A 21,951-nucleotide genomic window follows, 5' to 3' on the forward strand; every position below is an offset into this window, starting at 1 on the left:
ACACACACACACACAGTGATCTGTGTCCAAATGGAGTGGCTGGGCCGACAAAAGGCTTGACAGGAAGCGACTAATCCTTGATCTGCGCAGCGTCGCAACAATGACTGCAAGACGACTCACACCAAGCGACACACACACACAAACACATGCACACGTAGACAACTGATGCTTGCTTCTAGTTGCCACCCAGTGAGAGAAAGGGAGGGGAAAGGAACTCATCCCAGATTCAAGACTATTTCATTTAATTAAAGAAAGAGCAAAATATAAAACTTTAAGCCATGACAGATAGACATCATTACGTGGACGATAGTTATTGATCAGATGCATGAAAGCAGGTATTGACAGGGATACAGGCACACACTCCTCACCCTAGGGGAGCTGCCAGAAGGACAGAAGGGCACACACTTGGGGGTAAACAAAGCCACCACAAGTAGGACAGTCCTCAATGTGTGTGTGTGTGTGTGTGTGTAAGTGTGTGTGTGGCACACACTGGAGACTGACAGGGAGGCTACATGAGAGGGACAAGCCTTTTAACATCTGGCTAAGCACTGACAGGAAGACGCACACACACACACGGGCAGGCAGGCAGGCAGGCGAGTCCCAGTCCTAATTATTAGAACACTCTTACTTAACTTAACCCAGCCACTAGACCATGACAGGCAGAGATGGAGGTGGGGGTGGCAGTGGCGGTGGTGGGGCGTTTAGAGGAGGGCAGATTTTTGCAGGGACAAGGAGAAGGATGAGCGGCTCTGGTGTTTTAACTCCTCACATGCCACGACTGGAGGAGCGAGAGGGGAATGGTACAGGATTGGAAGTGATAGGAGAATTACTGCGTTTTAAAAAGACAGACATTAACAGTCAAAAATTGCCACTTGCAGAATCTGAAAACACCCAAACCCCACCCACTCGGTTCGATTGACATGTAGTATGTGGGATGTGCAGTGCAGAAATCCCACGGTAATTCCTGCTGAGCACTAAAGATGGAAACCACATTCAAAACAAAATCTGTCCGTCATCTGTCGACATTAATCTCACTATCATCCATCTTCCCCTTGTGAGAACTCTATTTTTTCCTGTTTATTTTGCTTTTCTTTAGCCACAACAGTTTGTTCTACTCGTCCCCAGAAAGAAACAACACACATGACTTTTGCTCCGTGGAAGAAGGTCGGCGGGGTGAAGATAAACAAAGAAAGGAGGCAAGTCCAAAAAAAGAAGAGAAGAAAGCCAAAGAGGAGGATGAAGAGGAGGCCTCTCGCTGTGTGTTTTAACAGCTGTGTGTGATGTACTCTGCTAAATGTTACAACTGTTATACACTGATGGGAATATGAAAATAGGGAGCAGTCGCCAAGCAAGATTGTAGCTCTGCTTTCTGGGATTGTGCCATAAGTTCAGGTCAACATTTTGTCATCACGCGTTAAAGAATAGAAAAGTGCAAGCAGCACACAAAGTCAGCAATATCTACCTGTCTATGGTGCACTGTCCTAAGAATTGTCCTGCTTTTATTTCAGTCAGGCAGATGGGATCTGCATTTCAGCAGCCTCCCTCCTTACTTCTCTCCTTGCGTCCAACAACCTTTTTTTTTTCCTTATTGCTTTCATCCTTTCTTTTATCCCCCCCCAACACACACTCACTTCCTCCCTCGTACGTTCCTTCCCGTCACTCTGCACTGAAGGAATTTGTTTTTTTGTTCCCCCGCCAGCTTTTTCTTTTTTCAGTTACATTTGTCTTTTTGCTGACTTTTTTCAGTCATTTCCTCATATTTACTGTCTTTTTTTTTTAAATGTTGTATGTAGAAAATAGAAAACACAAAACAAAAGGGAAGGAAGAAGGAAGATGAGGAATCTCGGTGAGGCGTTCAGGGTCAGGTTCAGTGTAAATCTCTCAGCGTTGTAAATGTGGAGAGCGGCAGGGAAGTAAACAAACAGACTACAGCTGTCACAGACTCATATGGAGAGATGTACATATACACACACATGAGGAAGGAGGGAGGGAGTGAAGTGTGAGGATGGTAAAATGATGGAGAGATGTAGGAGAGGACAAAAGAGAAGTATGGAAAAAAAAAACTAAGATGATGGAACGTGCCGGATACGGAGACACACACACGCACACCTTCACATTGACAAGTCGTACAAAAACATCAAATCCCCTCCGCAAACAAACACAGTCTACTGCGAGGGCGGATTGTTTCATTTGTCAACACTCCCATTAATTCCAATCACACATCCCATAATTCCACTCTCACCTTTACTGTACGAAAAACCTCGACTGCTCTCAAGTCTCACAATGTTAATACAGTGAATGGTAATAGCTTTTACGGTAATATGACATGCATAGTCCTCTTAAGGCATGATGGGGCCTTTATGTGCAGGTTTAGCGGCTGACGGGTTAGCAGGTTTAGTTAACAGCCAACGTGCCTGCAGGTGCAGCAGGGGGATTTGGGAGGGCTTAGCATAGAGTAGGCTGCTGTTTCTTGGAGTGCTATGTGGCAGGTTTGGAAGAATTGCATGCAGGGAAGTTAGGGTTGTAGGGTTTTTGACAAGATGTGTCAACTTGATTTTTAATTTAGTGTGTAGCAAAGAAGAAAGTATCACCTTCACAGCTCGGATTAACTAGCGTGGCAGATGATTGGATTGTAATAGAACATATGTTCAAGATGTAAATGAGTGTAAAATGTCCAATGTTTAAAAATGTTTCCTTTCTGCAGAATCTGCACGTAACCATATGGCTAAGACTGTGGAAAGACTGTTGTTACACCTAATAACAAAGTGGACATTAATTGCTGGTCTGTGACGATACATTAAAATCTGGCACCCTGCTTCAAAGTCAGACATACTACATGCCCATCTATCAACCTGTTTGCAACACCCTACTTTTTGCCACACTGCTCCCTGTATTGGCACTGAACTTTTGGCTTTGGACATAAATTGAGAGGTGCAGAATTATCCAATATGGACAAAATTGCACATGCAGCTGGCACATACTGATCCATGTAGTCATGTAGTCCGAGCGGCCATAAATATTTGACGGTTTTGTGGACACTAACATGAGCAAATGTGTCTATGTGGACGTGGAAGGTATAATTTGAGCTTTGGAGAGTCAAAGATCACCTTCCACTAAACAATAGCATGTGTCCATGGCAACAAAACTGTGAAATACAGGTGTAAATCTTTCCAAGATGCACTTTGGGTATCTGTCTTCCCAAACCAGCTTTTAGAGCTTTTTGTATATGCAGGCCTTTATGTATTGTACCATGGAATGATGAGTAACAGGAAAGTTGCAATTCAAATTCATGAGATCAGGATGTAATCAAACAAAGCAAAAACAAGTTCAAATCTAGAGGCAAGCTCCATTCACTGATGAAGACCATAATATGTGTTTGAAAGTTCTAAAACCTTGAGGTAAAATTACTTTTTCAAAAATCCGAAAGTGACTGGAGATGACTGGTATAAACTGATGGTTACAATTTTAATGTAACTGCAGTTGGTGCACAGCAGTTTATCAGCAAAGACATGGTGTATAGCCCAGACAGTAACATCTACAGAATTAGATTGTTTGGAATTGAGAGCAAGCAAAGTCAATGTATCGCTTGCCAGCTTTGAGTTTTAATCAGTTATCTCTAGAAGAGAGATATCAGCATTTTAATGACAGCTATAAATTCTATCCATGTAAATAATAAACATAGTTAAAGATACAGACTTAATGGCATAAATGGATTCAAAGTCCATGAGCTATATTTAAATCTACAATGTCATGCTTGCACTGGACGCACCCTTCTGAGTTAATCCAGCCTGAGTAGCTTCAGAAAATACAGCAAACTTAAGATATTGATGATTAAAGAAACCTATGAAACTTCCAAATAGGTTTAATTTTTTATGTGCCATCATATACATTTTCAAACATCCCAGTAATATTTAATCTTCTGTACTGGAATCTTTCATGACACTGCATGAGCTCAACCTCTTTTCATTGTGAGATTTTCAAGAGGTATGTGTGAAGCAGCGCGAAGGCTGCTAGTTAGCTAATGTGTGTGTGAAGCAGCTAGAGCACTGTTCTCATGGGATTGTACCAAAGTGTTGTTTGTTCTTTACGCCTCCACTGGATAGCCAAAACCAGTGAAGGAGAACCCATAATTCTTTGCTGTGAGCAGTGCCTCTGCACATCCAATTGCATTAGAAGCCTATGGTAGAGGTGGAGGCTACTTGTGCCAAGATTTAACCTGATTAGATACAGATTCAGCCGTTCCAAAAGACAGCACAGGAGCCCTGTGCCCATCTCCGATTCTATTTCTGGCCTCAGTCTTAGTGCTTACAGGTCTGTAGTGATAGCATGGCACATATGGCAGTGAGGTACCCCACACTTAACAACTACACTTCTCTTGAGCAAGGCACTTTGCTAGTGTTTTAGTAGCTTGGTAGCTCAAAGCCGCCACAACGGAAAATGCGTATTAGGGTAAAAAGGATTTAAGTCTAATGATCCAAATCCATAAGAGTTATAATTGCTTTTTTTCTCTTCTTTCTTTGTTCTTATCCCTTTCTCTCTCTCACTTTGTGTGCTCTTTGATATCTTTCTCCTCTTTCATATTCCTCCCCAGGCAGCCACCGAGTGTCATTTTCCAAATTTCCTTCTCTCCGTTTCTTCCTTTATCCCTCTCTTCCTCTCTCTCCGTCTCTCCTGCGGTGGTCTTTTTATCGGATCAGTCTCAGGTCGTCGCCTCTGTCTCTCATGTGTTCCATCAAGGATGCATCTCTCTCTCTCTCTCACACACCCACACACACACACACACTCACACAGGCTCTCCTTCTTCCACAAGAGGTGGAGGAGGACGAAGGAATATAGGAATAAAGACAAAAAAGTTGTGACAAAATGAATTTAAGAAAGGAGAGGGCTAACTTTCTCTTTTGGTTAAATTATACATTACAGGCACGTCTCTGTCTGTCTCTCTCCTAATTTGTCACTGAGATCCGATGCAGTTTGTTGACATGTGTAGGAGATGTCGGTGCTCATGCTGAGAGCTGTTTGTGTGTCTGGAAGAGATGCTTGTGTGTTTGTGCTAGGAGCTCTCACAACCCCTCTCCCATCTCCATTTTATTTTACACAAACACACACATACACACAGCCTGCCAAGATTTTGGCTATGTGGGTAAATCTTTTGGCAACAGGGCTGCCAGCATGGAGCTATGATGAATGCTGATGGCAAAGAGCATGGCCGGTCTCTGAACCAGTCACTCACACTCACACACACACACACACACACACACACACACACACACACAAACACTAATCAGATTCCCAGTGCGTGAGGGCCAAATGGCATCCTTCCACTGGTGAATGCTAATGTGACCAGTGGAGCTTGTGGGCTTGTGAAACAAGGATAGGGAGAGCCAGGAGAGATGATGACAAGAGAACATAGATGGGATTGTTTATTGGCGTGTGTGATGCTAGTGTGTAAAAATTTGCATTCTTTTACAAATTGCAGCAAGTTGTACTTTGGTTTTAATTTGAGAGCCAGGATTAGATTTGGCTGCATGTGTGTTTGTGTATCTTGCTGTATTGGTTTGTGCATGTGTCTTGTTGCAGCTTTAATTATTACAGTCCTCCGTAGAATAATCATAAAATATGGTGGTTTAAGTTGTTGGAACAGTTTGGATCACATTTTGAATTTGAGTATTGGAAGTGTGACATTGTGAAAATCCTGCACAGTGTGTGATTTTAGGGGGCCAACCATTTCTAATTAGCTAACGAAAATAGTTTAGTTATGGAATTAAAGTTATCTGATATGTTCCTTACATTTCATCACACCTAAATATTGTACAAAATATTATTTTTGTATATTTACAAGAGCATATTGGAGTGGATTTGTGTGTGAGTTGAGTGTTGGGATGTATTTTTATGTAAGCACATTTTACAACAAGTTCCAATCTTAATACGCCCTATAAACTAACCTCACAGAGTTGGATGACAAATATGCATGTAAGAAAAACCTGGTGTCTTAATCAGGTGTTGGTTCTGTTGTTTCTAGTGTGGTTCTATTTTCCTTGAGTGCAATACAGAACAGCTTTGAATCACTACTTACAGCGCTCAATGCGGTCCTCAGGGCTGGATGAAGTCTCTCGATCAGACAGGAGGCCTGACACAGCAAAGATCTTCTTCCCACTGTCCTCCACTGCTTTCAAGGCGCTGCTGGGTGAGCCTCCAGGGGGGATCTGGCTACCGCCAAAGTCATACTCTTTCCCCTCTGCATCAGAGTAGCGCAGGTGGGGTGAAGCATCTGCATCCAGGCAGCCTTTGAGGCGTTTGGCTGGGGTGAAAGCAGACTGATACCCGCCTGGTGCCCCATCCCGATCTTCTGGAGGTGAGGCGAAAGGCCTGAAGGCGCCAACACCGCTGTGATTCAGCATGCTGATTGGCGAGCAGTCAAGGTTAGGTGGGGCAAACTGATGATGGAGGTGGAGGAGGGATGGAGGAAAATCCCTGTTGGGGAATCCTGGTGGGACTGCACCTTGGCGGTGGTACATTGATGCAAAAGTGTAAGAACCATTGTTAAATGGCAAATGGACGTCCTTCTCAACAGAAACCGGGACGCCAAATGGACGTGGCTGCTGGCAGGGAATTGAGGCATCCCGAGAGGCTTCAGCAGTTGAGGCCAGAACCATTAGTGCTGGGGAGGCCAGGGGATTGGGCAGATAGGAGGAGCTCTCCATCTTGAAGGCTGCCCTGTGGAGGTCCATGTCTGGATAGATGGTAGATGTCGTAAGGACTTAAGGAGGAGGAGGAGATGATTCCTCCTCAGGAAGATTTGAGACAATGTTCAAGACCCTTGTAAAGGGTCTGTGGATGTCAGGGAATCTGGGTTGTTGTCTTCAAGGATTTAGTTTTCTGAAGGAAGGGGCTCAGAAAAGAGCCGTGTAAGAAAGAAGAGTATTCTTGAGGAAATTAAAGAGTATCAGCCAACATCAGTTCAGGTTAACTTGAACTCAGTTAATTTTTCTTTAGTGGAACTAAAGTGAGTTACTTTGTCTCCAGCCAAATCCACTTGAGCTCAGTTCAGTCCAGATCATTCTGTGCCAGGTAAGTGCTGTTGGGTATGTTCAGTCCTTCACAGACTTTACAGTTACAGTCCCAAAGATAATTTTTTTTCCTCCTGGTTAATAAGCAGTAAACGCCTCCCTCTTGGACAATTTGTTGGATGCGTTGCCAAAGCAGAATGGTCCGTGGAGGGTGGACATCCGTAGGTCGTCAAAGCTGGTTCCTCATCTTCATGTGGACGCCGAACTGAGGGCATACAAAAAGACAAGCATGAGTTTTGTTTAATTTTCAGAGTGCCACAGTCATTTTTAGAGTTCTGGGGACGTTCAGTCGCCAATCGTAAGAAAAACAGCTTCTAAAGCTTAGGATATTTTCCAGAATTAACAAAAATGTGCTTTCATGATCTTTCATGTAAGTTCCCCTCTAATGCAAGAAATGTGACGTGTAAAGATTATCTTACTCTATTGCCAAAGAGCCAAGACCTTCACTTTGACAGATGCCTGGAGATTTTTGTAATTCTGGACATCCCCGAAAAGTTCTTCAAATCAGCCCTTTTCATATCCATGATAAAAATTCAAATCCCTTTGTACACCTTTTGACATTTATCCTAGTCCTCCTCATCCTCCTCTTTTCTTGATGATTGATACTTTCAGAAATATGCTGCTTTTTCAACTGACAATGGATCAATGTTTTGCCTTCAGTCTGTGTGTAGTGGAAAGGCTGGAAGCTGAGGGGAAAGTATTTAATAAAGGAGACGTTGAAGGCCAAGGCAAAATCTTTGGGGACTGAGTGTTCTTAAGTGGACACTGTTATTGAAGCCACGATTTCAGAACCTCTTGGGAAAAAGTGTCCTCAGGTTGACACTGTTGATCGAATCCTGTAAATCCCTGCCCTTTGACAAAAAGCCAAGAACTATTTCAAACCCCAAACTTCTCCCAGCTTCCCCTCCCCCTTCTCCTCCTGCTCTTTAAAAAACTTCTCCAAAATGTTTCCACATCACATCTTTCCATTCCAATCTCTACAGCCCTCCACGTCTCATCTCTTTCCAAATGTCCCCCTCCTTGTCCTCCATCCTCTTAATCTGTCTATCTCCTCCTCCTCTTCTCTCCTAGTCATCTCCTCTTCTCATCTCCCTAGCGCTATCTCTCCTCACCTCCCTCTTCCATCTCAGATCCTGGTTTAAGCCGCTTATTCCTACCATCTCCCAGGATCTTATTGGACCAGAACCACTTGTCTTAAGATAAGGACACACACACACACACACACACACACACACACACACACACACACACACACATTTCATCCACACATATCCACATCTGATAAGAGGCTATGTGGCTCAATGTTCAGCTTGACACTCGACTTGGTGGGGCGAACACACTCCACACACTTGCAGGCTATGCTACGCTCTCTTCTATCTCTCTATCTAACCACTTTTAATTTGCCAATTTTTACTATCTGTCCTCCCTTTATTTTTATGTCTCTCCTGTCAGTCTCTCTCATCCCACCATCCCTCCTGCTCTCTCCTCCCATGGGTGATTCAGATGGGTGATATCATATCAGACCTCTCCATCTGCCATCCACGAGCCAGAGGAAATCTGACTGAGTGAATAAATTAGCCGTACTTGACCTCATGACCCCCTCCCCCCCTACACCCTTTTCCCCCGGCATCCGTGGCAGCAGACTAGAATCTTCCCTCCCGGGGATTAGATTGGACCATGCGATTGGCCGTTCGGAGGAACGCAGAGAGGCAGTCGATGAAACGACAAAATAACATTTCAGAGATTTTTATCCCCAAAGGGCAATTTGAAGGTGGCTGGCTCGTTAAGCACCCAATATGTTTAGATTAAGAGCAGGTAAAGATGTGTTTGTCGTACACAAGTGATTGTGGGATTTTGTGCATCATTCTGGATTAAAAAGAAAATCAGATCAACTTACATGCAAATAGGTTATCATTTTTTACCTGATTTTATTAAATCAGATTAATCCACATGCCATTTTGAGCTATGAAAAAACCGTCATTCCCGGTCACATTATCGCAAAAGTCACAACTGACATCAAAATTCAACACCAATGTAACTTGAAAAGGTCAAACATGAAGTCATGTGCACACATACATAAACACACAACAAATACAAACTCACACAGTATCAGGTAGCAGCCCGGCCCGCTCTAGACGAGCTTCAAAGCTGCGTTGACTACCAGCCAACATCAAAGGAGAAACTCCCTGGGAAATGAAAGGAGAAAATCTTTTATAGCTATCAGCTGTCCACAACACTCATTCAAATCAATTTCCAAACCTGATCTCGGCTTTGGCACGCTCCCCCGCCTCCCACACACACACACACTCAAAGACACACACACACACAAACACACACCAGTAACTGCCAAGAGGAAGGAGAGAGGAGAGGGCCCAGAGACAGAGAGAGATGGGGAGATGTGAGATGTTTTACATTACCGCAAATGTACAGTAGACTAGTGTGGAGTGTTGAGAACGGCTTACGCTAACACGCCTCTGGTCTGGACAGATGCCACAGAGTCACATTACACGCCTCTCTTCCTCCTCCACCACCTCCTCTTTTCACCCTCTCTTCTCTACCTACCGCAATCCATCCTGGAAATAGCACCTTGAAAATGTAGCTATGGCAAAACTCCTGTCTATCAGTTTACTCCCTCTCCTCCTCTCCCTCTCTCTCTCTGTCTGTCTCAATTTCTCGGCCGGTGTCCTCTCTCTGTTCGCGCTGTATATCAGATCACGCTTTCTCCTGTATAACCTCTAAAGTAGGAGTGTGTCTGAGGTGTTGATAGCGAGGTAATACACTGATAAGTACCGGGATATTTCAATTTTATTATCATTACCCAGCAGGCCGAGGGGCGGCCAGCGAAGGGCCGCCAACATGAAGCAGCCAATCCAATAAGAGGACACTGGATATTCCCTCACAGGCCACAACAAGAGAGGAGAGAAAACAAGAGTAAATGGGAGGGTAGAAGAGGACAGGAAAGGTAAGGAAACAAGGAGAGGAGTCAAGAAAGTAGGATAGGAGGATGGAGGAGGATAGGAAAGAGTAGTGGAAAGAGTACAAGAGGAGAGTAGAGTAGAGTAGAGGAGAGGAGAGGAGAGAAGAAGTTAGGAAACAAGGAGAGGACAGGAGAAAAGTAAAGGAGGAGAGAACAAGAGGAAAGGGGATAAGAAAAGGACAGTGGAGGGAAAAAGTAGGGAGAGGAGAGAAAAGGAAAAAAGAGGAGGAAATACGAGGAGAGGAAATAAGGAAAGGTGAGAAGAAGAAACGAGAGGAACTGTGAAGCAAGAAGATGAGGAAAGGGGATAAGGAAAGGAGAAGAGAGGAGAGGGTGTGATATCAGAGCAAAGGGTACAAATCTCATGTCCCTGGGTGATTGACACAAGCTGGCTGCCTTCTGGCCTGGTGATCTTGTGTGGACATGGACATGTGTGAACACACACACGCCAACACACACGTGTGTGTGTGTGAGTAGGCCTCTAGAAACAGATACTGAGGAGCCCTTCAGCTGTCTCTCATTGAACTGTTTGCTTTGGTATAACTGCTTTCTTACATAGGTAATTTACCATAAATTCTAAGTCACACTGATAGAAGTGTCATGTGTTTTCCACCTCATCTCTGAAACAACAATCATAATTCCAGATGACACACACCTATGCATGTCATCAATATACAAGCGCAATTACATCTAACGCACACGCGCATAATGTCACTCGGTGCCACTTACAATCCCATTTGCCACCGAGGAAACCACCCACACATTGTCTGACATGGGGTATATGCATTTTATAATAGAAAATGTCACAGGGGAACATTTACCACGCTGTCATAATTTGATTACAGTGTGCAAGAATGATACAGCTGTCGACGCGGTATTAAATACAAACAGCGAGGAGGGCTTTTCACGTCAAATCTGCACTTTAAGTGACAATGTTGTACCAGTCAGAAAAATTGCGGTGTCAACAACAATGTGCTTTAACATCATTCTGAGGGGGAATTTCATTCAGCAAATATGAGCTACTGAGAGGCGAGAGGGGGGGTCTGCGGGAGAAGACATAGATCCTGTGTAAAATAATTGGTAAATGTGCTCATAAACACTATTATTGTTCTTTAAAAATAATTATGTTATTTGCTTGTTGGAGAGCTCCGTAACAAGATTTTGTCAGTGGCATTATGGGTAGAAAATAGCACTTTAGAATGAGAGAGAGAATGAGGATTGTTTCTAAATGTGTGAACTTTTATCTTCAAGATGATTCACTGGATTTGAGAATTGAAAGAGAGGACCATGAGTGTCAGGATCAGAGGAGTGAACAGCAAAACGGGATCCAAATAACTACAGTGGTGACAAAGAGCGCTCGTCGTATCGAAGCCTTCCTTTTTTGTTGACTGGTTGGAATAAATATTTTTCTTGCCTGGCTGCTTTGAGTGTGTAACCAATGCTTTTTGCTGTTCCAACACACTGCTGAAACTTGTCAGATCGAGTTTTCCAACGTGTCTGCTGAGTTTTAGAGAGCAACGAAGAGGAATCCAATTTTTGTTATAAAAATGTCTCGTCGACTGTGACTGGTGTGTGTGCGCACACGTCTGTGTGTGTGACTGTTGAGACTGTCGGGAAGCAAAGCAGCTGAAGGTTTTTTTTTTTTTTTCCCTTTTTTTCTAATGGAGACAGAGAGAAAAGCAGTCAAAACCGCAGGCCTGTCTGAATGTGTGTGTATGCGTGTGTGTGTGTGTGAGCACACACTTCCCGGTCCATGGGTATATTTAGAGATTGTTGACAAGCGTGAAAGTGCCACTCTTACATTTTATTACAAGACAGGGCGAGTTGTGTCATTCATCCACACACACACACACAGACACACACCAGATGATGTATTGAGTATTTAAACACTTTGACAAATAAAACACTTTGAAAAACGGCACATTTTAACTTGATGTGCTGTAGAACTAAACCGACCTAAGTGCATGCAAAATTCTCTGGATGCATGTTTCCATAATTGAATTTGGTATTTAATAAGGGCCGATTTAAAGTATGTAGTGTAAAAGAGAAAACAAAACTCTCCTGAGAACAAAATGTTCATGTTCACAGGCCTGAAACTGCAGTTAAAATTTACAACCTCTAAAGTCTACCCTCAGCCTCTGCCATCCCTCTACTCTGTACTTCTCTCTCGTTGTTCTTCAGCCTTCCACGAAAGCCTTGGCACATCTTATTTTAGGGTAATTACAGCACTGTACATTTTAACCACCATAAAAATCAAGCATATAAACATTTTATAGGAAACTAGCAACCGCATGGACCATCATCAGAGCAATTTATTGTTTCAGGTAGAAACAATTAATTTATTGAAAGAAAAAAAAAGTATATATATGAGATATTATAATTATATATAATATATCATATAAGATTATAGATATATATATATAAATGAGAGAAGAGAGAGAGAGAGAGAGAGAAGAAGAGAGAGAGAGAGAGAGAGAGAGAGAGAGAGAGAGCCATTATCATAGATTATTAGTTGTCAGTGACCAATCACTGCGCAACTCAAAATGTCATCATGAAGTAAGGCCCTGTCTTAAGTAAAAACAATTTGAGTTGCAGGAGTAGTCTAAGACAACCACAAGAAAAAGATTTTTTCCCCTTTGCAAACATGCCTGTGCATGTCAATGCTGCTCAAATGTGACATAACTAACAAAACACTGCCAAAAACTAAAGAAAAATATTTTTAGAAATAAAAGGCTTGGTTTGTTTTCCTCCATTTGTAAAATGGAAAAAAAAAAGGATAGGTCGATTTTTTTCACTGCACACAGAAAACCAGACGTAGAGCCAAAGAAAACACTGCTATTTAAAACTTATTTTAAATATTTAAAATCAATATTAAATAATTGCCATGATGACACACATAACGAGGAAAACTGAGAAAGTAAACTGCCCATCCGTCTGGCTGTACGGTGTGTGTCTGTGTGTGTGTGCTTTTTAGCATTAAAAGTGTGGGCTGAGCTGCACACAGGTCCACTCTATTCCAGACAGACTGCGGTGTTTGTGCTTGTGCATCAGTAGGTGTGTGTGTGTGTGTGTGTGTGTGTGTGTGTGTGTGTCTGCGTGTGTGTTTGCTGATGTCCGACGCAACAGTCGATACTATTGAAATCTACTCATTCATGTCTGGCCATGAAGCAAAGCTCAAATGTCCTTGTGAATAAGAATCACACCCATCCACCCCCCTCCCCACTCTCTCATATTATTTGTCCTTGTCTTTCCTTTCAGATGTAAAACTCTAATTTTGTTTCCAAATGTCTTTCAAATATCCAATCTCATGTTTCTTCTCTTCTTTTCTTTCTCCTTCTCCTTTTCACTCGCTCCGATATGAAATCTGTAACCAGGTTATTCGCTTCAGTCAGCAGCTGCTGCAGTTAACAGCAGATACATGCATCAGCAGTGGAAAAAAAAGTATTACAGCAAGATTTAATAATATACAGACACACACATCATCTCGAGGTGGATAATGACACTCGGGCAACAAAATCAATAAGGATTGGACGAGCTTGTGCAAGCTTTGTGCAGCCGTCAACTAACAACAAATATATTTTAGAGGATGTGTTACTTAACCCAGAATACTTCAGCTAATTTTCCTGAATGCAGAGAAAATGAGAGTGTTTTGTCACTGTTCCTTCCCTCTTTCCTCTCCCTGTAACATTCATGCAATACTCCTGACCAAAAAAAAAAAAAAAAAGCAAGAGGATTTACTTCTCAAATAAGCCTTTGTGATTTCGGAGACAGAGTCATGGCCGGCAGACAAAAATCATTCTGGAAGTCGGCCCTGACCTGTGGCAGGGATTTCTATTCATGGCAGCACCAGCGAGGCCCAGTTCAGCGGGGCCAGCTAATTCCTGGTACAGACAAGGCTAAATGGGAAAAGCACACCATTCCATTGCTCATAGATTACTATTCCCAAATGTATTTTTGGATCATTGGTAAACCAAATCTCAGCATCTTTTTTTTTCTTTTTTGTTTCCCTGAAATGATGTTAAATAGACTTTGTTTGACATGTTAGGCGACTGTCAGGTGCAGCAGTATTGGCCTGTATTCTTAACATTGACATTTTTTTTTGTCATGTTTAAGGATTTTGAGCAGCTTTGTTCTGATTAAAAATGTAAAATCATAATTAATAATCACAGAAAACTCTTTGAAATCACTTTTCATTGCTTAATATCTAACAGAGGAAAAACTGACAAAAAAATTCTACTTCAAATGAAACATTCTCACGTGCTTAATTTATGTTGTAACGGAAGCTGTGATAAACTGCAACACTGAGCTTAACGGAAGCCAGAAATACATAAACTTAAAAGCTGACAATCTGCCCTCATAGTTACAGACGACACAAAAATCTCAGAAGCCTGACGGATGACTCCAGTGTCTCTTTGCTGACCGACAGGTGACAGAGCTCACTATCTGTCCTGCAGCGGTGTGACTGAGCGTGTGTGTGTGTGTGTGTGTGTGTGTGTGTGGCACCAGCCACCCTGCTATGAGTCTTTATTGCTGTGCTGTGTCGGCGTGTACAACAGCAGCCACTAATCTAGCAGCCTGGCAGGCAGACAGGCGGCTGGCTGGCCAGTTTGTACTACAGGCTGCATGCGAGTGCAAGCCAGTTAGTTTGAGTTTAACAAGGAAAAACTGCTGCCAGGTACAACTGTTTTCACTCCCAGATCTCACCATAATAATCCTCCATTGTAGAGTTAATAATGATAACAAGAACAATGGGAAATGTCTTTGATGCCTGCCGGGGAAATGATCTGTTCTGCTCTGCATGGAGGCCAGAGGTCAGAGATACAGAGCTGGAGCTGGTGGGGATTCAAGAGGATGCTCAACCAACAACAAAATCTTTATGTTAACTTATCAAGAGGCTGCCAAGCATACACTGTGAATATCAAACCGCATGCGCGTGGACATGCAGACACAGAGATGTGTGCTCCTGCGGGTATTTATTTTTATTTTTTTTTCAGTAAGATCAGGCCGCCTGTATCGGTCTCGCCTCCTGCCTGGATGCCCAGCTGGCTCCACAGAGAGAAATGATAAGTAGGCTACACAAATACTGCCTGTCTGCAATCGATGGACGCAAATGCACCAACAGTGTCTTCTAGGGAGGTGTGCGAAGAGAAGAGAGAGAGAGAGGAGAGAGGGATATTAGCTTATTTTCCAAGCAGGGAGCTTGTGATACGTCTCTCTGTGTAATTGACGATCGGGGTGGAGGGTGAGGTGGGGTGAGAGAGAGAGAGAGAGATATGATGTGGTGGGGGAAAGGGGGCAAAGGTGGGGGTGTGGAGGAAGAGAGAGAGAGAGAGAGAGGGAATGAAAGAGAGACACAGAGCAATATGGAGAACAGAAAGTATCTGACATCTGACACAACTCCTCTCCCCCCATTAGGCTAATTCTTTGACTTTCTCTTGTTGCCGATAGCGTCTCCAAGTGATATTTCCCCCTATAACAGCATTACCAGAGGCTGCCTTCTCCAATGCAATCAAACCATTAAACACAGAGCTGCATCCCCTGCATGGAGTGATTTCCTTCCAATAGAAAATGACTGGACATGAGCTACTCCCCTTTCCTGTCATCAATAAAAGGAATCATCGGGTTGGCATGCATGTTTGCAGGAGAGGATGAACTTTTTTCCAGCAGGATTCATATTAAAATAATCTCATTTATAACAAAGCAAAGCAGTTTTTAGTGCTTTTATATACTGTCCAAAATGTAACAAGAAAATAGGACTCTTAATATGATTTAAAACTGCATAAATAGACACTTATTGACATTCAAAACAATAAAAAAAAACAGCTTAAATGTCTTATTTTCCAAAAAGTACAGCAATTAAATGAGTAAAACGCACTTTAAATATTGGATCAGAAAGTGAAGCTGTGTTAAAAAAAAAAAAAAAAAAGTTAAACAAAAACTTCTCTTTATAGAATATTGGACAAATCAATCATAATCGTCCCAAAACGCAATCTGCGTCTGCGGACAGGCTGCAATTTCCACTGAGGAATAAACATTTGGTTGGTTTGATAAGCGAGACAGCCCCAACAATATCCATCTATTCAGTGATTGCACCCGGTTTTTCGCACTCAATTATGGTGATTATGGCACCGATAACAAGACAACAATAACACAAAGTTTTTAAAATTCACACCGCGCAGGACTCTCTGTCTCTCTCGGAGGTGTTTGGGGGTGGAAGGGGGGGCCCCGATCTCGTGTCTGCGTGTTCAAACACTTGTTATTTACCGGCGACGCGTTTATTTCAATTACCCCTCTGCATGTCAAATTAGCTCTCGCGTGTGGTGTTTATTAGCACAACAAAAATGATAAAAAACACACACACACACGGAGAGAAAGGAGGTGAAGGAAAGGAGGGAGAGAGAGCAGTGAAGAAAGTGAAGAAGTGGAGAAGGACTTCTGCTTTTAATAAAGAATGAGGAATTAGTGCATATTGATAGGACTTAATAGACCAAGGGGGGTCATCAAACTAGTCGCGACTGAGCGATCCACGGTTAATTTACTATCACTGTCATGGTATGAGAGAGAGAGAGAGAGAGAGAGAGAGAGAGAGAGAGAGAGAGAGAGAGAGAGAGAGAGAGAGGATGGGGAGGGGGAGCGGGGCGTTAATGCGCGCGTCATGACGCATTAATATACCCAAATATGAGATGGCCTTTTGGGGGGAGGACGGAAATAGACGTTTTTAGTACAAGTGTTCCGAGTGATAGTTCAGACATGTGTTAGAAAAGTTACATACGTTTCTTTCTTCTAAATTCTTCATTACTCGCCTCTTTCCTCCAGAGAGGCGGTGGTAAATAAAAGTGAGATAACAAAACAAAACCACTTCTGCTTTTAATCCTCTCATAAAGAACACGTTGATGAATATGAATATGATGTGGAAGCTGTTTCGCCAGTTACTGATTATCTATGTCGCGATAAAAGCGATAGTTAAATGGTTTACTGATAATTAAGCAGGTGGGAGGATGTTTCCGTTTTTTTCTGACTCGGAAAGAAGTGGCGCTTCTTCGGAATCCAAATTAAAATAAACTTCTCTCCCTGCGGACATCGATCCAGAGGAGAGGTGTGAAATGGACATTAATTTTAGTTCACTTCTCGCTGCGCAAAGGAGGGGAGGGAGGGAGATCAATGGCGAGCAATAACAGCTGACTGCTGAGAGAGAGAGAGAGAGAGAGAGGATGGGGGGAGAAGGGGGTGGAAACGCTGACAAATAAATCATCTTTTGCTACTTTTTCCTCCAACCTCGACACTTTTTTCCCCCTCTTCTTTGCGCCTACAGAGTATTCCTTTGGGAAGAGTGTGGAGAGAGAGAGGAGGAGAGGATGGAGGAGGAGATGAGGCCGACATGAATAAGTGAGAAAAATAAATAGACCTCAGATATTCTGAGAGATGCAAAACAAAAAAAACAACAACAACAAAAAAACATTTTAAAAAAAACGGAGGTTATAATTTTTAATCTCAATTTTAAAATCTGCCGAGCGCCTCATGTCTCAGGCCCGTGTTGTGTTGTTCCATTCAAAAATAATTTTAGATTTCTGGATGAAAAGAAAACTCATGGTTTATGCTTTCAAAATGAACGCTTACAATTAAAAACAGTCAATATTTGACTTTGATAGAAACATACTGATGATAAACAAAAAATATATGAGCGCGTGAAAGGAGCGCGTTTAAAGAACACACGCGGCGGCCTATAAATCACTCAGGTCTGAAGAGTGAAGCGGAAAAAGAAGAAAATGATACAGAAAATGACAAGGTGGAGCATAAATCTGGATGACAGCGTTTCACAAAGAAGTCCACACGTTTGAACAGATAAAGAAGAATGAAATATTGTGTATGAGAAAATAATTAATGCAGCTTTAATTGTCCTCAATTAAAATGTCTTTTTATAGATTATTTAAAATATCCTTTAAATACATTTTAAACCTTTTTGAAGCATGAAGCAATGCAGCTGGAATCAAGCGCTGTGAATGTCTCATTAACATCTAATCAAAAGAGGAATTAAACAGTGTTTTATAAAAACCGCCTCAAACTGGAAAAATGCATCAAATTAATCCTTCAAATTATTAATTAAAATCAATGCATTTGCTGGCATCTATGAAATATAGAGGAATTAAATGTGTAGCCTTTAATGGAGAAATGACTTGTCTCACATCCGTATAATTACAGGAGGGAAAACGTGCTCACTTTTCTTCAGAGAAATATCCTACAAAATAAAAGTTTCCGAAAACAAATGTATCTGCTGTGTGAGATATTTTAACATGTTGAAAAGAAAATGTCTCCTCACTCACAGTTTAAAAAAAAGAAGATCATTATTGCTTACTAATGTGTTCGGCTGGAAAATGAAAAGACTCGACTGGTCGTTAGAAGTCACGGTTGGTTGATCTGACAATCAATAAAATCAATTTGAAGGGATCCATCACGCAGACTTCACTGGATCTGAATCTGGACTTTGTGATTTTTTTTGAGGAACTATAATTCAAACCCTCACAGTGCGCTGAGTTCAATGACCCGCCTCGGGAGCACCTTCAGCTCCAAATGTGTGTGTTTTTACGCGCTATTTATTGCTGGCAGTGAGAGAGACTTTTCAACTTGGAAATTACTACTAATAGCTCTGCTGCATTTTTTCCCCTGCACACTACTAATTTTATTATTCCCCGTTCTGAGTGCTGCGGCTTTGTGCGGCAATGCGCGCTGATCCGGGCGCGACTGCTCACTTGTTTGCTTCAGTGAGGTCTCTCTCTTTCTCTCTCTTTTTAAAAAAAAGCACGGCATGGATGTGATTATGACAAAGAGTGAAAACGAGCAGAGACATAAGAGAGTAAAAACAAATTGGTGAAACATTTTTTTTTTCCAAAAGAAGATGAGAAGTTGTGAGTCCAGAAAAAGTGAGAGAAAAAAACAAAAAGAAAGTCTTCATTGTCTGCGTCCATCACTGTGATTTAACTTAGCGAATTAAAATAAATAAAACAAATAAAAGAGAATAAGAGAATGGGCAGCTTATGTTAAAAGGAGTGTGAGCAAAAAGTGACATAAATAAAAATAAAGCTGAATTGTGTCAAAAGTCATAATCCTTTCTTGATGGTGAGACGCAGCAGAATGCAAATAATATGGATGTAAAGTGAATGTTGTATCCGGTTATACCGACGCAGGAGCAGCAGCAGCAGCAGCAGCAGCGGGACCTAGCGCTTGAAGGAGGCCGATTTTGGTTCACTGTACTCGGCGCTGAAACTGGAAAGGCCCCCGGGACTTCCTCTGGCTGGGCGCTGCTTATTTAGGGGGAGGATGTAAATTATAGTGGCTCCTTTAGTTAACAGGTGTTTCCCTAACTGTGTGTGCGTGTGTAGGCCTGTGTGTGTGTGTGTGTGTGCGCGCACGTGTGCGCGCATGCTACGCAGCGAGTCGCCTTCTTTTTGAATTGAAGCCGTCTGTTTCTCTTTGAGAGAAACTGAGAATAATTTGTTGCGCATTTTAAAGGACTTGTATTCACACGCGCGCACAGGGGAAGTCTCCTGTAACCCCTTTTCTATTTATTTATTTTTTACTCTGGTTCTTATTTTGTTTCTTTGCTTAAATGCTTTAATAATTAGGTTTTATTTTAATTTTAAAAAATCATATTTGGTTGAATTAAAAAAAATGAAATTCAGACATTAAAACATAAAAATGGTTTCTGAAGATTAGTAATGGCATCACTGCTGTATGGTTGTGGTGCAGGACTTCTTCAGAAATTTCTGCCTCTGCTAGTGTTTCATTAAAATCAGCCTCGTCAAAGGATTTATTGGACAGCAACTAACGGGGCCAATATGCGGCACTTTAAGCCACATGCCGTCACCATTATGAGCGCGTTAGTACTCCAACTTTCACTGAAAATCAGCGACAGAGTGATTCAGTGAGCTGTAACCGCTGCTGTGCTCATGTGAAGGACTCTAACTCCACTTTTAAATAAACAGAACGACTGCAGGCCTGCTGAGCAACATTCATTACTGAGGATGTGATGTGAGGTAAAGATGGGAAAAGATCTCTGGAGCTCTGCAGGAAGAATAAAGACCACACTTTCTCTGTCAGAAATTGATTGGATTTTTAATTCTCTTTCTGGGATGTTTGAGAATAATTCAACATTCCATCTAATAATTATATAAAAAGCATATATAGACCTCAAAAGCTTTGAAATAAATCAATATCTGGAGTTGTAAAAAGTTGAATGACTGCTTGCAGTGTGTGGCCGCGCGGGACACTTGTAATGTACTAACGTGTGCTGATGTTAATGTATGCGTAATGACATTGACACGCGCACTATAGTGAAACAAGTGTTTTCAAGAAGTCACTTTCTTGTTTGGGAACCTAGCACGTGCACGCACGCGCGCGCACAAACACACACACTTGGGCGCAAACTGATACACACTCACGCGCACACGCGTAAAAGTCCGTGTCCAAACGGAGACAGACCGTGCCGTGACTTTTTCTCTATGTTTTTTTTTTATATAATTATTGACGCGTGGAAACGCCACAGCGCGCAGCGACAATCCCCGAGAAAGTTTCCTGAAACGACCCGAAATCCGCTCCCAGACACAGAGAGGAGCGGCGAGTGCGCGACAAGGCGTGGAAGCACAAACTGTATGAGCTTCAAACCACACAACAACAACAAAAAGACAGTCAGTGTTGTACTCACCTCGCCGATGGTAGAATCCGCTTCTTCTGCAGACGACTCCTCGGTTTCCGGCTTCTGTTTTTTTTTTATCCTCACAACAAACGGAAAACTTTTTTTTTCTTTTTTCTGCGGAGTGGGAATATCAGTAGCACTGGCCCTTCTGGCTCCTGCGCAGCAGCACCGGAGATAACGGGAGGCGCTTTGTGGAAGCAAAAGTAGTTAACACCTCCCTGTTAGGTTACCAAAGCGCAGCCAGAGAGGAGGACAGAGAGAGCGAGGGAGAGAGAGAGGGAGAGAGAGAGAGGGAGCTAGAGAGAGAGAGAGAGAGAGGCTGACTTTTCACAAGCACAGTGTAAAGTGGGTATCAATAGCGCAATCGCGCGTGCAACCCCTGCGCTGCAAAACACCGAGAGGGGACGATCAGTGAGAGGAAAGAATTAGTGAAGCCGGTGAAGGGAGCGCAGGATCGCAGAGACGGTGGCAGGCAGTTGTGGTGTGAGGGGATGGAGGGTTGGTGGTGGTGGTGGTGGTGGTGGGGGTCTCACAGTGCTCAACAGCGACGTGTGTGAGGCTGGAGCCGGGGCTGCGCGAGGCTGAGCTGGGAGTGTGGGGGTGGATGGGGAGGGGAAACGAGAGGGAGGGTGGGGGATGTCCAGAGCGCTCCGAGGTGCAGTGCTGCCGCGCAGCGCTCGGGTCGCTCAATGACTGACGGACAGACACACAGACATGGCACCTCTGTGGCGTCTCCCTCGGTTAAAACACACTTTTATTTAATCATCATCACTTAGTTGTTTGTGCTCTGTGGACATCAGCTCGGTTACGCACTCTTCACTCTCCTCTCCTGTGGGGAATCATAGGAAAGCGCACGTGTTTGGATCCTGGATTTGCGTGACTGTGAATATTTGGTATCATCTTTAAACCGTGACCAAAATCTGCCTCCACAAACTGCAGAGGAATCACATTCAAACATTTAATGGACTTTTTGAAATTTCCACACACACACACACCTCCACCCTTCTGCCTCTCTCGTCCTGTCTGCTGTTTCGTTCCCCTGGGTGATTTCCACTGCGCTTTGTGCGCAAAGTGAATGAATTACCCTCCACCCCCCGCCACCCCCTGCTCACCCACCGCCCCCACCCTCCCTCTTTCACCCGTTGGAGAGACTGCTCGCCATAAAGCCAATGAAGTCCACCTCTTAACAAAAAGAGGTGGACTGCCAGACACTCTTA

General features: G+C 42.9%; 1 protein-coding gene across 8 annotated transcripts in view; it reads right to left on the bottom strand.

The window, feature by feature from the left end:
- rnf220a (ring finger protein 220a) overlaps positions 1-21,289 on the bottom strand; it is a 161,561-nt gene extending 140,272 nt beyond the window's left edge. The window contains exons 1-3 of one of the 8 annotated variants that reach the window (XM_027283785.1): positions 20,744-21,280; positions 9,171-9,253; positions 6,074-7,272 (exon numbers count right to left, since the gene is read on the bottom strand). In XM_027283785.1, the coding sequence (XP_027139586.1) occupies positions 6,074-6,728 (655 nt within the window). In that variant the 5' untranslated portion in view covers positions 6,729-7,272; positions 9,171-9,253; positions 20,744-21,280. Of the gene's footprint in view, positions 1-6,073; positions 7,273-9,170; positions 9,254-20,743 lie in introns of all 8 variants that reach the window. The other 7 variants (XM_027283790.1, XM_027283787.1, XM_027283784.1 and 4 more) reach the window with 7 other exon arrangements.
- Positions 21,290-21,951: the final 662 nt, after the last annotated feature.

Source organism: Larimichthys crocea, chromosome X (genome assembly GCF_000972845.2).
Source record: "Larimichthys crocea isolate SSNF chromosome X, L_crocea_2.0, whole genome shotgun sequence".
Lineage (NCBI taxonomy): Eukaryota > Metazoa > Chordata > Actinopteri > Sciaenidae > Larimichthys > Larimichthys crocea.